Source organism: Triturus cristatus, chromosome 3_1 (genome assembly GCF_964204655.1).
Source record: "Triturus cristatus chromosome 3_1, aTriCri1.1, whole genome shotgun sequence".
Classification (NCBI taxonomy): Eukaryota; Metazoa; Chordata; class Amphibia; order Caudata; family Salamandridae; genus Triturus; species Triturus cristatus.
The window spans coordinates 507,007,249-507,025,262 of NC_140583.1; the positions used below are offsets into that span (position 1 = coordinate 507,007,249).

General features: G+C 45.1%; 1 protein-coding gene across 2 annotated transcripts in view; it reads right to left on the reverse strand.

Annotated features, from left to right (window-relative positions):
• Positions 1 to 11,844: 11,844 nt before the first annotated feature.
• Positions 11,845 to 18,014, reverse strand: part of SEMA4B (semaphorin 4B) — a 165,438-nt gene continuing 159,268 nt past the window's right edge. For both annotated transcript variants that reach the window (XM_085644404.1, XM_085644403.1), the window contains exon 15: positions 11,845 to 17,444. In XM_085644404.1, the coding sequence (XP_085500530.1) occupies positions 16,648 to 17,444 (797 nt within the window). In that variant the 3' untranslated portion in view covers positions 11,845 to 16,647. The remainder of the gene's footprint in view (positions 17,445 to 18,014) is intronic.

Genomic DNA, 18,014 nt, shown 5'->3' on the forward strand with positions numbered 1-18,014 from the left:
AGGAAGCTTGCATCCATGGTGAATGAGCGGGTAAGAATGTGGCTGGTAGCCTCTACCGTAGCCATGAAAGCTGGACTGGGGTTGTCTAGGGGCCCAAGGACCTGGCCGTAGTCCTGCTGTCCTTGAAGTGTTCCAGCGCTGAGTCTGCCTTGTCTCCTAACAGACAGGTGCCATTAAAGGGCATGTCCGTAAGTGAAACTTGAACATCCCCTGACAAGCCAGTTGCTCTGAGTCGGCTGTGATGCCACAAGGCTACTGACAAAGAAACCACTCTGCTCAGTGAGTTAGCCGCTTCCAGCCCCCATCTAATTGTGCACGTAGCTGCATGTCTCACATCTGCTATGGCTTGGGAGAGTATGGCCTGGGCCTCCTCCAGGACCATGGGCAGCACCTGCGCAACCAGATCCCACAGTGCATGGGAGTAATGGCCCAAAAGGTGCAGTGTTCACTGACCATAGTGCCAGGCTGGTGGAAGAAAACATGTTCTTGCCCAAAGTATCCTGTGTCTTGGATTCCCTATCCGGTGGGGAGGTAGGGAATGCACCAGGTTTTATATAGAAGGTGGAGGCTTAGAGCACCAAGGTCTTCGGTGTAGGGTGTTGCATGAGGAAATTGGGGTCTCCTCAGTCTGGACGATATAGTGGCAATCGCCCTGTTTACAGGAGCCCCTGTGCAGAGTTTGGACCAAGTCCCAAGCAGGACGTCCGTAAGGGCTTCATTAAAAGGGAGAAGTGGTTCTGAGTTAGTCACTCCCGGTTGAAGCACCTCTGTCAAGACGTTAGTCTTGACTGTCACAGAGGGCAGGCTAAGATCCAGGACCTCAGCCACTCTTACCACCATAGCAAAAGAGGCTCCCTGCTCCGTAGCCATGGTAGGAGGAGAGTCCTCACACCAGTCTATCTTGGGGTCTAGAGGCTGGTATTCCTCATGGCCCAGTGGACCCTCTCAATCCTCCCCAAAATCTAACCCATAGGAATAGGGATCAGGCTCCCATCTGGAAGGCAAATCACCAGTCGGTGCTGGAGTCAGGTGATGCCCCTCCAGCTCCCAGTTGGAGTCAGGGATGGGGACGGCACTGTGAGTGTCGATATTGGGACCATTGTTGGCAAAGGTCGAGATGGTATGACCAGCGCTGATTAGGATTTATCCGTGGATCCAAGTTGCCTGGCTGGTGCTGGGGATAAATCCACCAGCAGGGAACTAGTAGGGGCACCTCCCGAACCTGTGGGGCCCAACAGCACACCAGCAGGGGTGGGCTACCCAAATAAAAGGTGCATGGCCTCATAAAATTTGAGAACTTGGGCAGGGGGTGCTCTGGCTCTTGGAAACTCGGGGAGGCACGGATCCGAACCAGGTGCAGGTTCAATCGCAGAGCCAGGCCTTGAATGAAAATGCTCCCTTATCTCATTGGAAGACTTTGACACATGTGGTGAAGTCGATAACCTCTTCGATTTCTTACATTTCTTCTTTTTGTGGTACTTACCCAAACACCTGGACAACTTCCACTGAAAAGAAGATCGATGACTCCGCAACCGATCCTGGGACCTTCTTTTTGATCGGGATCAAGACCAGCCAGGAGCTTGAGGGACCCCTCCCGAAAGGCCTTTGGGTCAATGGCACGGCAGTCTATTTAGGTCTTTACGTCGTAGTCGCGCTCAAGGCACCAAAGCCAAACAAGATGCGGGTCCGTCGCTTGCATCTATCTGTGACCGGCAACGCAGGGCTTGAAGCCAGCCACCATAGTGGACATCCTTGCCACACCAGGAGAAAGAGCTCGACAACATTGTCAAACATTTATTAAAGGTCGGTCAAAAATGACTGGGGGTAGCTCTCTGCAAACCCAACAAGAAGATGGACGGAGTGCTGAAACTTTTCAAATACTCACCCCCAGTCAAGAGATCTGGGTTAAATCCATCGTTCTTTTGCTAACCATGCCACCCCGGTTTGGACCCAGCCATATGCAAATCAGTCTTGACCCTGCCGTAATGGAACAGTCCAGGCCCAAACTGCCAGGCCAGGTGCTCTTTGGACCGGAAACAAGCATCCTAGGACCGGTTTCGGGGCATCACCCCACATCAGTCAGGCTATCTTGAATCCAGTGGCACATCGCGCAGCGGACCCACATATGGGCATACCCTTGGCCTCTGAGGATGAACATAGCAAACACAACCAGATGATGGACTGAGTGCTGAAACTTTTTAAACACTCAGCCCCAGTCAAGAGATTTGGGTTAAATCCATTGCTCTTTTTCTCACTATGCCCTCTGCCTGAGAAAGAAAAGAACTGACGTCCGCTCACTGTGAAGATGCCTATAGAGGCACTGCACAAGTCACTTCCTGCGTGAACGAAGCAACGTGGAGCCGAACGATGCCACCTACCAGTGCACAGAGGTACTGCTCATAAACAATTTCCAGGTCCAATCTAATGCCTGGGGATAAATCTAAGGTAAGGAATCTGCGGCTAGAAGTCTCTATTAGATTTTCCATCTATCCTTCCCCCTTCTTGCTTTTGGTCAAAGTCTGTTTTGGGAACATAAGCGAGTCCCACCTGCAACCACTGGCTCAAAGTAAGCACTGGAGGTCAGTTTGGTAATTTCTCAGCTCATGGGAAAACCACTTAAAGTGATGCACTCGGCAGATATAAACTGTATTTAAAATTGTGGAAAAGACTTTTGCTACTTTCAGTAAGATTAACAAGAAGAGTAAGTGACGTTCTTATTTTGTGGTTGATGATTCATTCACACACACAGTAGTTTTGTCTATGCATCCTCATCATGTTTTCATGGGAACCATAGATTGTGTTAACAGAGGTTCTGTAGCTACTCAGAAAGAGCACTGAATCATGTCAATGTATATAGAGCTCCCAGATACCATAGAGTGTATGTGGATCTTCCAACTGACTGTGGCAATTAGTTGAACTAACGAGGGTCTGGCCATAGTACAACAGGAAGTCATCTGGTGGTTGGTGGGCTCTGCACAGCTTTCCTTTTTAAAGGATATTCACCAATTGCTAGGAAGAATAATAGTACATTCTACCAGAGCTTAAGAGTTTACAGCGGCATTCATAGTGAATATGCCACTGATGGAAATCGGTTAGGTAGCGACATGGAAGTCTGGTCACATTATTGCTCTAAAGTTAGTGCAAGGGTAAAGATTCAACACGGGCAGACAATTCTAAATGATTGATTCATTCAAATTTCTTTGCCTTCTTCTGGTACAGACAGATTTGTATTCTATACAATGAACATTTTTAATAGATCAGAAAAAAAACTGACGTAAGATGATAAAAGCAATCGCAGCCAGCATGACTCGCGGGGGGAGGGGGGGGGGGGTTTATCGCCTGCCCAGTATGATCCCCCGTCGCCTCTCCTTCTCTCTCTGCTCCGAGTCCCAGGAAGCAGGCAACCTCCCTCCCCTAAACCAATCACAATGCTGCAATGGCAGCGTTGTGATTGGCTGGTACGCCGACGGCACAGGTGTCTATGGGGAGACCATTTTTTCCATGTAGGCTACATGCAGCCTACATGGAAAAACCAGAGAGTGCGTATGACTGGTTTCGTCGGCCCTGGGGCCGACCAAACAGTCAGCATCCACAACAGTGGGCAAGCCACTCCTCCGCTGCCCTGGAGCAGGACGGCCCCCCAACCAAACCCTTATTCTGCTTTCTCGTGGTGCGAGAAGCAGAAACATAAAATTATATTTATAATACTATTTTATGTTTCTGCTTCTCGCACTGCGAGAAAGCAGTGGGGTGACGCTCCTCTGTCCACATGGAGGAGCCGCACGTGAGCTACTTAACTGTAGGTGTCGTCGTTCAGCTTCAGTATGTTTTTATAGTTGCATGCTCCTCGAAGTTTAGTTCCATAGCTGCACTTACACAACTCTATGTACACTTGATGAGGGATGAAGCACATTAGCAGATTGTTAGTATGTTAACAGCATATGAGGGAGCTCAGTTGGAAGAGCGATGCATTGCAGTATCACTTATGTGGGAAGTGTTTTGGAGTTGTGCACAATCGACCCATGGTGGTGCTCTTGTCCTATTTACTGTTGTTACATCTGGGTTTGTAACAACAGAAAGACGTGAAAGATGGAACATATGCATTTTACGTTAATTCAGCAGTTCTCCATGGAGTTCACACAGTGGCATTAAGTGTACAAAGGGCACACGTAGTCATTGTAGATTCTTTGTACAATCCACTATGTTCAAGCAGTTGAGCAACCTGCACTTATGATCTATATATATATATATATATATATATGCCCCCGGGTAATTAAAGCCTTAGTACATTTTCTTAAGAGATTATCCAGGAACAAAACAGGAGCCACCCGCTTCAGTACACAGGTTGCAGCAACCAAAGCAAAGAAAGCTTTGATGGGTCCATCCATTGGGGGACAGTAGACTGACACATGGTCATGCAATGGCGTCAAGCAGTCTTGATGAGTGAGGAGTAAGCCACAGGCTTGCACTGCAGCAGCGAAGTCACAGATGTGCTTTTTTTAGACTCCCCAGGAGCTCACTGACTACAGGCAGCCAGAGTAAATGTTATATAGGATCCATCCATGAGTAACAGGCGCGCGACGAATGGGCATGCACTGTTTACATTCAGTTACTGTAAAGGGTCTTGAGTGTCTGTCATCGAGTGATGACAGAGGCACAGGAGAAATGTGGCTATAATAAATTCTCTAGAACATTGGGAAATGTAACTGAAATGGTTTACAAGGTGACTCTGTGGAGAGCAATCTCTAAGGGATTGAACTGTCTCCTCTGCATAGAAACAAATCTTGATATAGGGCTTTTAGAACGTGTTCTATGTAATCATGTGTAATTATTGCCTTACTAAGTATTTACAGGTTGACCTTGGGATACAGTCATGCATATAATGTTTTTAGTTTGCAGGAACATATGCTTCCTTTTGTACAAGTAAACAAGGTCCAATTTTAAAATGCTTAAACTTCTTCTAATTTAGGAGGCTTTATTGGATCTAACTGACAAGTAGTTATTTCCAAAGAGTTTGGTAGTACTTGTAAGTAGCCCTTGACAACATAGCAGTGCGTTAAATATAAATGCAAGCATGACGCCTTAAGCTATTTATGAACACACAAAGCTCTTGACAGAAGGTATCAGTTGTTCCGGGACAGGTGTACAATTATCTGCTAGCACTCTAAAAAGAGACAGCACAATAGCCAATACTGCGGTGACATCACCCATTGTGGTCTACATCTTGCATCGATTCTGTCCCATGAGTAGGAACCTGCATGAAGGAAAGAAAGCCTGATCTCTAGTTCTTATGTTAATTACATTTATATTGCGCGCAGATACTCGAAAGTGTCCCGGCGCGTCACCAAGGGGGGGGGCCATAGTCGGGTATTATGCAAAAAGATGTGTTTTCAGGTTCTTCTTGAAAATTAGCGGGTCCTGAGTAATCCGCAGGTGGAGAGGAAGGGCATTCCAAGCCACCACCGCCTTTCAGGCAAAAGAGCTGCCTCCCAGCCTCTTACATTTAAAGCGTGGAACCTGAGCAAAATGCTGAAACGTGGAGCGCAACTGTCGCGTGGGGGCATAGAAAGAAAGCTGTTTTTGTAGGTAAGTGGGGCCAGGACTAAAACTTTGAATTTGACCTGCACGTCCACCGGAAGCCAGTGCAAAAAGCATAGGTGACTACTCGCGCTCTTTCTGGAAGGAATCTCGAGAAGAGGTTTAGCTGCCGCATTTTGGACCACCTGTAGCTTTTTTAACAGATAGCCCGGTATGCCTACCAGAAGAGCATTGGCGTAGTCACATCGAGACAAAATGAGGGCACAGATGACCGTTTCCTTTGCTGCCCTGGGCAGGAGAGGAAGAAATTTCCTTAAGGTTTTCAAAAGGCCAAAACATGTCCCAGCAAGTTTCTTGATATGAATGGAGAAAGATAAGTTCTCCTCAAACCACACCCCCAGGTTCTTGGTGGGCTTGCCTGTAGAGGTGGGTAGGGGGAACTCCGGCGGCCAGAGAGTTTCCCTAAAATTGGGAGGGAATTTACCAAATAGGAGGATCTCCAAATTGAATTGCGCACCAGCTAACCATTTAAAAATGGACAAACAGTGTTGAACCGAGGAGACCGAGTCCCCATTCTTATCCCAGGTGAAATGAAGCTGAGTGTCATCAGCATAGGCCATAACCTTAGCCCCAAGGCCCTCTGCCAGGTACACAAGGGGTGTAACATAAATGTTAAAGAGAAGGGGGCTAAGGGAGGACCCCTGAGGAACACCGGTGGTCACAGGCTGGGGAGTGGAGGAGGAGGGCGGAAGCCAAATCTGTTGGACCTGTCCTTCAGGAAGGACCTAAGCCAACCCCAGGCGGCACCCGAAACCCCAATCTCGGCCAGACGAGAGAGGAGGAGAGCATGTGGGACCGTATCAAACGCCGCTGACAGGTCAAGCAAAATCAATGCAGCCCTCCCGCCAGCGTCCAGACACTCCCGTATTGCCTACGAGGCCTCCACCAGGGCCGATTCGGTGCTGTGAAATGCCCTAAACCCTGACTGGGGGCTGGGTGCAGCAAGACCTCCCTCTCCACAAACTCAGTGACCTGTTTATTCACCACCTTCTCGCACACTTTGGCCAAGCCAGGCAGGAGAGAGATAGGACGGTAATTCACTGGGATCAGTGGATCGAGTGACGGCTTTTTTAAGAGTGGCAAAATCTTGGCCTCCTTCCAAGCCTCTGGAACGCAAGCTTCCTGGAGGGACAGATTGATAATCCATTTACTTCGGGATTGATGGTCTCTGCAACTGCTGCCAACAGTCTGGCCGGACACAGATCAGAAGGTGAGCCCAACTTCAGTCCCTTAAGAATTTTAAGGGAATCCAAGAGGTCCACAGACCTAAAAAGCTTTCAAAGAGAGAGCAGGGTCCGTGGCTGAAGACCCTAGAGCAGCCCCAATGTCATTGTCACAGGGGGGAAAAAGCTGCCTGAACGGAAAGAATTTAGTCTCTGAAGAAACTGGAAAGATTTTCACAACAGGCGACTAGATGGGGATGCCCTGGATTGGGCAGTAGGTGACATAAAACTTTGCACAATTGCAAAAATTATTTTAGCATTGTTTTTGGCAGAGTCGATGCGAACTGAATAGAATTGCCTTTTGGCCTGCGCTATAGCCTCATAGTAGGTTCTTGGTTTAAGTCTAAGATTTTGCTTGGCATCGGGGCAGTAGTCACTGCGACACCATACACATTCAAGGATCTGGCAATCATGTTTAAGCGTTTTGAGGGCAGGGGCAATATAGGGTTTAGATGGAGACTCCCTAGACAACCGCCGACCAGGGGGCGAGGCAAGTGAATCAACTGCATTAGCAACCCAGCTAGTAAATCCAGCAAGTCGGCCCTCAAAGTCTCCCCCGGAGATCTGGCATGGAAACTTACAATGCCTGGTTAAGCTCAGGGGGATTGATTTTACCAAAAGCGGGTTTACAGTAGGATCGAGGTGAAGGCTCCACCTTAGTGACTTCCCACGAAAAATACGTGAGAAAATGATCCGACCAAGGGACCGGGCGTGGTTCCTCTGTCACAATGGGAAAGTTTGAACAAATCGGGTCCAGTATATGGCCCGCCTGGTGAGTGGGAAGGCTGATCTACTGGGAGAGTTGGGCCAGGTGCAAAGTATCCAACAGGTCAAATAAATCCATGTTGGCAACTGATCGAGGTGAATATTCAGATCACCTAAAACAATGTAATGGGAGAAACGCAGTGCACGCGGGATCACAGCATCACCCCAAGCTTGGAGAAAGGGGCCAGCAGGAACAGGGGGCCTATAAATCAGGGACCCTCCTAGAGTGAAGTGAGCTGAAGTCCAGGGCCTTACAACCCCCCCCCCTTCCTCCAAGAGGTGTGTCATCTCCCCTACGAAGGTCCCACTTATTTTTATAAATAACCCCACCCCCCTTCCCTCTGGGTGATCGGCTCTGGAGATCTTATAGTTCTCGAACAGAGCTAGAGTGACAGTGGGATCAGACGTAGTGTCAAGCCAGGTCTCCGTAATAAACAGGAGGTCTACCGGCCTGTCAACAAGTAGTTCGAAGACATCTACATGATGCTTTCTAAGTGAGCGAACATTAATTAAGGCAGCTAAAATAGGTTGGGCCCTCAAAGACCTGCACAAAGAGGGACTGTGTTGTGCAGAAATTACTGTCCCTAAGCCCAGCTTAAAACTGCAAATCGGACAAATGATGTTAATACATCCCGCCACATCCCAATTACCTTGATGGGGACAAGGTCGAGGGTAGAAGGCCAGCAAAGAATCCTTGGCATAGCACCGTCTACCCTCTGCCCCTGGCGTCCGGCTGATAGCATGGCTGGCGCAGACGGGCTTGCCTTAGGCACGCCTTTGGCACGCCAGCGGCGCACCCGCTGCGCGTGTTCGTGCAGCGCTCATCTAAGTAGCCCCCGGCCGCCACGAAGCTAGAGAGCGCGCTGACTCAAGATGGCGGCTCAGTGGCAAGCCTGCAGGACCCGGAAGTAGGGCAAACAAACAGCAATCAGATTCAATAGCAGCAATGGCATTAAAACAAAGGTAAGTGCAAGTTAAAATTGTGTTGAGGTATTCCCTTTACAAAAAAAATAATACTGAAGTATTCCCCCCTTTAAATGATTTTTAAAATAAGTTAAGAGTTATTGTTTTCTGTGGGTGTTTGTGAATGCTGTTTTGTGATTGTTGCACATTTATTAATATGTTTATCTGGTTAACTCTTGTGAGACTATGTATTCCCAAAGATGTAGTGATATAAAATACATATGGGTTGAAGAAAAGACATTTCACAATTAAGGGATAGATATGCATTTTTAAAAAATCAAGTCCCGTGAGCCCACACTCTTATTATTTCCTTTTTTCCTTGCTTTGACTGCTGCTACTAAAAAGCTAGCGATATTAAAAGTTTCCCAAGGGCTATTCAACATCTGCAGATAGATTAGGGCTGGCCTGACCTGCAGGAAGCCTTTGTCCTTTAAGATTGGAAAAATAAAACGCTTGCGAATATGCAAATAGTGGTCGCAAAACAGGACAAAGTGCAAGATATCTTGCCTCAAAAAACTGTTGCAAGAACAAGGTCCCAAAACCCTCTATCTTACTCCAGCACAAAGGTTCAGCCAATAGAGAATGTAAAAAATTAAACCTCCGCCTCGTTCAGAGAAAACTGTGTTGAGGCTTAGTGACTATGTCCAGGTAGGGCTCCATAGAATAAAAGGTTTTTAAAATCTGGTGAGCATGGACAGTAGGTTTTAATACTTTTATGGCCTCTCATTCTGCGGACGCTAAGCGTAAAAATGAGGTCTTAGCCCACACCAGGTCTTTTTTGCAAATTATTTCTGGGTTATCAAATACCTCTGGGCGGCCTAGCACCCCTGCTGTTCTTTTCACGTGTCTCAACCATGGGATACTACTAGCCCTATCTAGTGCAATACAGTCTCGAATGAGCTCTTGATTTAGCACCAGATCGAGATCCATTTAAGAAAAGGGGACATTTTAATTAAATCAGCCACATAGCCGATACGAACTTCTTCATGGATTATATACGAAGGTATGAATTGGGGGACTGAGAGCAAACTTCTTAAAAATTAGTTTTTCACAATTTGGAGCTCTGTACAGTTTCTTATAACCCCAAATTTCAGAACCAGAGTTCGCAATGGCAATACTCAGACTTATATATGTTTAGGATTGCCTGCACAGGTTTGGCACTCAGCCTCTGGGCAAAATAAGAGTACCGCACCTGTACATCTTGCCATAGCCTTTCTCTTCGCCCTCCTTTGCGGGGCCTATGAGCACCTGTCATCAAATAAAACACCTAAATACAGGAATGAAGTGACCCTAGTTATTTTGTTACCGTCACAACCAAATGTTTTGAGTTTACTTGATGTAGTGATATGTTAACCGGTGTACGCAGACTTAAGGCCTTTTAACTGATGTACAAGGTGAAGGATCTTGACTGTAGGTGCTGTCAGAATTGTTGGTTTTTCCTAAGCCTATTGTTGGCTGAACCTTAAGTGCTCTTGGCCATAGTACTTAGTGTGTACATCTGATCTTAAGCAACATATCAGCACTCCTTTTTTGGGAATACCTTCTCTATTTAAACGTATGTTCTGTCTTCCTGGTATGAATGGCTTCAAACTAAATGGCCAAGAATCAGTTCTGGTTTTGGAATATGCAGAAGGGTTCAGGTTTTTGCAGCAGACTGTGATGAGTTTTCAACTTCCAGAGAAAATATAGCGAGGACATGAGATGAAAGAACTCTCTTAAGGGCATACTTTTTGAGGAGGCCCTCTGCTGCACCCATCTGCCTCCAAAGCTGACTTTAGAAACCTGGTAGTGTCCCTTGTAAGCACCCTGCAGGTGTGTGCCATGCAGTGCTGTCTTGACAAGGCTGTACCTCAAGGCACTAGTAGAAAAGCTGAGGATCACTGGAGAGAAAGAGGAGCTAGATGTGATGTGCGAGTCAGGTTATTTTAAGTTAGTTTTACTTTGGTGGTTCAGCACAGATCTGCCTTGCACTAGGACTCTTGACTTGGAATATTCCTTACAGGATACCACTGTTTTGCATTCACTGGCTCCTGGGGAGGAAGGGAGAGAGAGGGAGAAAGGGAGAGAGAGGGAGAAAGGGCGAGAGAGGGAGAAAGGGCGAGAGAGGGAGAAAGGGCGAGAGAGAGGGAGACTCCGTCCCTCCCCCCGTCCAATTCCAGACTCTGCCACGCCACCTGATTCCCTCTCCAAACCCCAGTCCTGAGAGGGAAGGCGGCACCAGCATTGAGGATTTTTGTGCATTTTTATAGATAATTAAAAACATGCAGAATGTAGTTTCACACTTGATTACACATTTACTGACTGATATAGTACTGTTCTCTTTAAATCAAATTTCATATGTGTAGAAGTGCTTTTTCCTGCCCCTTGTTAACTAGGCCTCAATTTGGGATTAGCAGCATCTTTTTCAAAATGGATGTCCCCCTTGTCTTATCCCTGCACATTTCACTATTTGTTATTTCTACAGCACTCAGTCAGGCAGAATTATATTTGTTTATTTTCATCGCTCGATTAATCTTCTCAGTTACAAAACTGCAACTATCACTTCATGATCTTTCCGCTAGCTCACGCCGTAATCTCCGAATGGCATGATCATTGAGTCGGCAAAATCAATATCAATATTCATGTAGAGAAAAGAGTGCTTGAGTGCTAAGGCAATATGACGCTGAATGAGACTGTGCTCGGATTTGATGTGTATAGAACATATCTGAGCATGCCACAATAATTCTCCAGTTTTAAATATTCTTATGCTAAATTAATGTATAAAATTATTTTGTTTGGTGGTGAGCCAGAAGACTTTCCAGAGATCTTTCCTGTGCTACTAAGGATGCTGTCCATTTCTCTCCCGATTTTGCTGCCTACTTGGGACTTAAAATATTTCAGATTTTGCACTTCCCTGTAATGCCCCGTTTGCGGACAGCCTTCATGGCATTGATTTCTTTGAATTTGTTTGATTAAATCCCTTAAACTATCCCGCTGATCTATGACTCAGTTGTTGAGTGGTCCTTTTACTTAATTCACTGATCGTCTAATATTTTAATTGTCCCTTACCTTGGGCACACATTGTTTCATGAAATTGAGGTTTAACACTGACTTTGCTTCAAGTTGTAGGAGTTTTGTTGAGCTACGTTTTGGGGTGTCAAAACTGCAGGTTCCCCCTTGCATCCACACTAGCCCTTGGGAGGAAGAACATTACTGAGGCTTCTTAAAAAAGCACCTACAATCATCACCGCTCATTAGAACATGGACGACACAGCAATTAACAGGATAGCAGTCACCAAGAAACAACGTCCGCCAAAATTGTAGAAATGTTTTATTTACAAAACGTAAAGTGCATTTTATAAAAAAAAAGAAATCAACAGTTTACAACAGCGCATAACATAAAACTTCCCCACATTAATAACAAGTGACATCACATAGTGTGCACCTGCCTCTCAGTCGGTGGAAGCTGGCAAAACGACGGTGTGTAAATGACTGGTGAGAAGCGGGGACAATGAGAGCCCGGTGTACCTCGTAGAAAAGTCCTTTAGAAGGACCTATAGTCAGAAAGATTCAGTCATAGGTTGTCGCCAGAGCCAGCATAACATTCACAGGCTGGGGTCAGCACATGCATCGGGGTACATAGAAGCATGCAGAACACAGTGTGCATAAGGCTGCCCCGTGTAGACACCAGGAAGTTACTGCCCCATCAGCAGCACAGCACGTGCGTTCTTTGTGTAGGAATGATCGACACGACTAAACATGGCCTTGGGTACGGTGGCCCTGAGGCACCCGTCATCTGTACACAATCAATCATGTTTGTAGCTTGAACGCAGGCAGACATGGTTGAAACAAATACCATACAGAAGCTGATCCGGAAAATGTAAACTGTAGTGTTATTCTGGCAGTTTCGGTTTTTAACCCAGAAAATGTGTTTTTACATAGGTCTTATTAAAATAGTATCTTTGATATTTCTGTGCTCCAGATTATAAATGAAACATTCTCTCAGCTGGCCATAACGTGTATAAACTGGGTAGAGTAGCTTGTTGCACAGGATTGAGTTGTGCTTTCCCAGCTTGCTAACAAGTCAATTGGCAAGTTTGGCATCAATAGATTTGCTAAGAGGCTGTTTGAGTGCAGTTCCTGAGCTAATTCATGGTTTTGTATGAGGTACAAAGAGAAATTGATTGTGGCGTTTGTATATTCAGTGTGAGATTGCGAGGATGTGAACTGCAGCTCTTCCCAGGGATACAAGATGGCTTCTACCCACTCAAACCGGGTTCCCCAGCTTCGAGGTTGGCCGCTCTAGCCGTTAGGCCACATCCTCGCCCCATTATTTATTTTTGCTATTTACTGGATACAGGGGAATGCGGTCACATCGCCTGGATCTCAACATCGAAGCAGAAGGTGAATCAATATAAGGAATATTAACAAAAAATTGTGAGATTTCTAATAGTGTTTCTGTGACCCTCTACACATTTTCAACAGCTAATCTAATGACTGGAAGTTGGCTAACTTCTCCATAGCCATTTTTTAAAGTACTTTCCTGCTTATGGTTTATGTACACGTTCTGCTCACTGATATGTCAAAGATACACTATTTTACCAAGTGACACAACTTCTTTGCCTGTTCTGAATTGAATAGTGAACTACATTTTCCAGAATGTATTAAATAAGGGAAGGCCACATCATGTGTCACCACACGTTTGTTGTACAAATATGTGCATTAGCAAGTCTTGTAGGCTTTGGTTCAGCTGATCCTCTGTGAGGAATCCTCAGAAATGTGCATCTCTTAATCCACTAAACATACTGAAACCTTACTTCCCATCATACAGAGGATTTCACCCAGTACTGATGTTTTTGTGCTGCACTCTGTTCCCAGTAGTCATCGATTTACATCACAAGTACGAGAATACCACCAAAAAGTAGGCCTCGAATCAACTCAATGCTCACACCCGACACCCTACTTCCTGAAAGAGGGAATTGTGTCTTTTCGAGGCCCATACAGACATGCTCTCTTTTACAAAAACATAAAAGACCTGGAACCCTTTTCATCTATGCCCCAGCTGGTTACTCTCATGTTGTTAACAGCAGAGAAACATGTTTGGAGCTTAACTATGCCAGGGCAGGAACGTCAGTGCTGCCCACACTTGCACTGCAGGAGCAACTAAGAACAGGCACTGGCAAAGCCAACGAAGCCGGTTTCAACGTAGTCCTGTAATACACAAATTAGCCATGGAATGGCTGTGAAATTGTGAACCACATCACAAGAACATGTTGATCTCCATGGCTGGCGTCTACATTCGTGATTTGCAGTTGCTCAGTACTGCACAGTTTATTTCATTAACCAGGCAACAAAAGTGGCCAGAAGCTAAAGATTTGTCCGCTTTTTCACCCTTTCAAAGAAGCAAACACACACATCTAAATATACATTCACTCGTGTCATTTTGTTTGCCTGTGGAAGGACCAAATTAGCTTCACTCCCTTGGCTTCTACGCTATGCAGACACAATTGTCAAGCTTGTTGTAGACATGCGAGTTCCATCCGTTGTGTTGTCGTACTCCTCTTGTATGCTCCTTTCCTTTACATTTCAAAATACATCATTCACTAGAGCGGGTGTTGGTGGTTTTTTTCTCTCGCCTGAGCAAGGACAAAAGCTGCCGGCAGAGGGAATTTTGCCATGCACAGAATGCAAAATGTCCCGATTTTAGACTATTAAGAATTTTGGAACAACTACAAATGCCAACATATTTCTCCAAGTTTTCTTTTGCACAGAATGTTCAGCACACACATACATGTCAGTGGTACGTAATGGAAGAAATGCAAACTGCATGTCTTTTTGTGAAGAAAAATAAAAGTAATTCCAATTCATGCACACATGTTAATTAATACACAGAATTATTAATAAAGTAGAAGCAGGAATACCTCAGAAGTACTTGGAGGGGAAACAACTGGAAATAATGCTAGATTATTTTGTTGTGCACAGGCTTCTAAAGGTGTTCCATCCCAGGAGTGGTTGGTTTATCGTGTCCTGTTTTTCTCCTTAGATTGGGACATATGTAAGCTTGATTTTCCCATTGTAAGTCCAGTTTAAAGGTACCCCAGTCCAAAGACGAGCACATCTTCTCACTTCTGTTATGGAGTATCCTGCGATTGCTGTACGTACATGGCTTGAAGCAGAATGTGCTCACTTCACAAATATTACAAAGTATCTTTAGACATCCACTTGATATCACAAAACACCCAGAATACTGACAAATTGTACCGGTTTTCATTACTGTCCTGAACATTCCTTACATTTGTGTACAGCAAAGCCCATTCGCAGGCCTCACAAACAGCGGTACCGCTCTACAAGACATTCATTTCAACAGCTCATGGACCCACATTTCAGAGCCAGCAAGGCTGAACACAATGTTGAAAGAAGAAATGTCAACTTCTTGGATGATTCAGTAGAGGTGACATGTACCGCGGGTTCTTGACTATTTGTCCCAACCCAGCAACTGCGGGTCCTCGAGCACCCGTATCCGCGAACTAACCCCCTACACCTATTGAAATAAGGGTTTGACGGATATCGAACTGTTTCGCTTTGTGATCGAGGAGAGAATATTACTGGTTCGGCAGGCAGAATGTAGCTGATTGTAGTTCTCCATTAAGCACCGGGCTCTTTTTTTCACATTCTTTTACAAAACATATATTTAAAAAAAACCACAAATTAAACATGAGGTGTCTGCTGAAGACCTAAGCATATTGACTAAATACAACACCGAAGTTTTCTGATGGAAGCAAAAGAAGCATAGCAAAAAAAGAATCTGAAGGGGCAATCAAAACATTTGAAATTTTTTGGCACATAAGTACGTTTCAGTTAACTTATTCATCTTTACAGTAATTGCTTCCTTCCTCACAACAAGAAAAAAGCATTTTGTATTTTTAATTTCCTCCTGGTAAATTTGCGTGCTTATGATTATTATGAAGGCTTGAACATTACCAAATCCAATGCGGACATATTTGTTAAGGTCGGGGTCTACATTAGTGTTGTCTGCGGAGCATCTTTGATCCCTGGGGTGGCACCCTCACATACAGAGGAGAGATGCCCGAGGATTAAAAACTCCAGATGCAGAAGAACAGATTCACACAGGTCCAAAAACAGGATATTGTCTAAGCACAAGCTCTGTTTTGCCAGAGATGGGCTTGTTGTCCATCTCTAACAATTATACCACGTGTTGCTCGTACCAAAGCAAATCTGCCCCCAGACAGGGATTTCATTAAGAGGGCTTCAGTCTCAATGGATTCCCACCAATTCCTGATCCTTTCAACTCTGTAGGTGCCAGGAATCCAGCATGCGTAGTCTGTATGTCCCCCAAACAAATTTGCAATAAGAGTTTTGTGCAGTAAGCGATTAACAGGGCCATACTACTGTTTCCATCAAAGGCACCAGAAATTGATGCCAACAGTTTAAAAGTCATTTTCCAAGGATTTGGACCCCTGTATATCAGTGTGCTTTGCTGGAGAATTCGAAGGTTCTAGGGGGTTCACACACACATCAGCAGCATTTCCAAATCAATCCAGCCTGTGCTCAAGTACCGTTTGGTAGGGTGCTCACTGAAGACTCGTCCCCTGTAATAGGAATTCCACAGGGAAGATTTGCTTCGAAGACGGTCCGATTGAATAGACCTTTCTGTTCTGTGATGTGCTACAAGCCAGAGGTTCCCTTTTATCGATGGAATAGCTTTTCTAGCATCTGAACATTTCATTCTAGGAGGCCATTGTGCCACCTTTCCTATCAGCTGCCTTACAGTACACAAGGTGATTGCCTGTATTCAGTGTGTAGACTGCCTGCAACAGTGACCTTTATCTCTTCGACCTGACTGTATATTGTTTCTCGTATTTGCATATGAATAGGGTTGTAACAACAATTAAACGCCATCCAATGTCAAGTTTCACTTTCATGTTGGAAGTGGGTTGCATGCACACATACACGCTATTTCACAAATTGCTTGCTGGTTCAGAGGTCACATGATACAGTACTTTGAAACCACTGAATGGCTCTTAGTTCGTTGGTCCCTTGAAGGCCGTGGCAGGGCAGTAGCTATTTTTGTTTTAAACAGTCACTTAAGAATCAGTGATCACACAACAGAGTCCCTTATCACTGAACCCAGCCGCACCCGGGGTCTTTGGCATTGGGGCGATACTTCTACAAGAGTGTCCTTGATGTTTAAAGGTCTCTTTTCTGATTCTGAGAAGTTTTTGCTAGCAATCAGAGGGTCTTGGAAAGGGGTAGTGATCAGATAGTTGTCATTCAGAGTCTGGTAGCCCTTGTGATCGGGCAGTGCATTGGGAATGGTGCTGTTGTGTAGGGGCAAGCTCTCTGCAGGTTTAGCAACCGTCTGTGGCTTCTTGTGCGGTATATTGGAGATTTCTCCTGGCTTGAGGAATGTTTTCATCCCTTTTCGGTGTTTATAGACCATGAAGAGCCCAAGGATGACAACAGCAACCCCAAATAAAATGCTCATGATTATAAACTCATTCCAGTAGGTTTTGCTTGTAATCATTGCCGAATGGCTCTCAGAAGTTGAGCTGGACCTCGACACATTCAATAATAGGTCATAATTACGTTCACTAGCCAAGAGAGGTTTAATGGTTTCCACCTTGACAGTCGTGGCTTGCATTGTATCCTCAGGCTCCACACAGTAGTTGGCCATTAACTTTTGGAAGCCTTCCTCCATTGACCAGCACTCGTAAGAGCCAAAACTCTGTGGGCTGCCAACCAGAAGCAAGTCTCCATTTGAATGAAAAATGTAGGAGGAATTAATCTTTTTTCCATTGTGGACCCAACTTTTGGAGGCAAAGTTTGAAAGCGGCATGCACGTCAGAGAGTTCATTGTGTTGGCTGGAAGCGAGATCTTCTGACACTGGACATCATCTGCAAGGAAGAGCACAGAGGCATTTAAAGGATTTCACAGCTCAGATTCAGACAGGTGGCACTGTAGTGCCAATTTGTTAATGCATGGTTCTTATACAAATATTAGTTCGATTTGATATTGTTCCTAATGAAAAGGGAGATGCAACAAAGGACTGTTTCTTTTGAATATGAACATACTTTTCAACAGTAGAATTTCTACAATACATTTTGTAGATACATTTGTAGTGAGATAAAATAGGGAACTTTACAACGGACAATATTCTGAAATAGAGGAAAAAGATCCTGCCTATTAGAAAGTTTTTACTGCGGGGAAAAACAATATCAACACAAAACGGGCCCTATTGGACGTGGTCAAGGCAAAGGACAGGAATGGAACGAAGTTAAAGCGGGCATTGTATACAGAAACCATCCAATCAGAAAAAAAGACCTGGGAAATGGAAAGTTGGGAAAGCCTCAAAACTGCACTAATAAATAAAGATCTGAGAACATTCTGGGAACTAGTTAGCTCAGGCGACAACCAAGGGAGGTTAGCCATTGAGCCGAATATTTCATCCGAAGCTTGGGAGAACC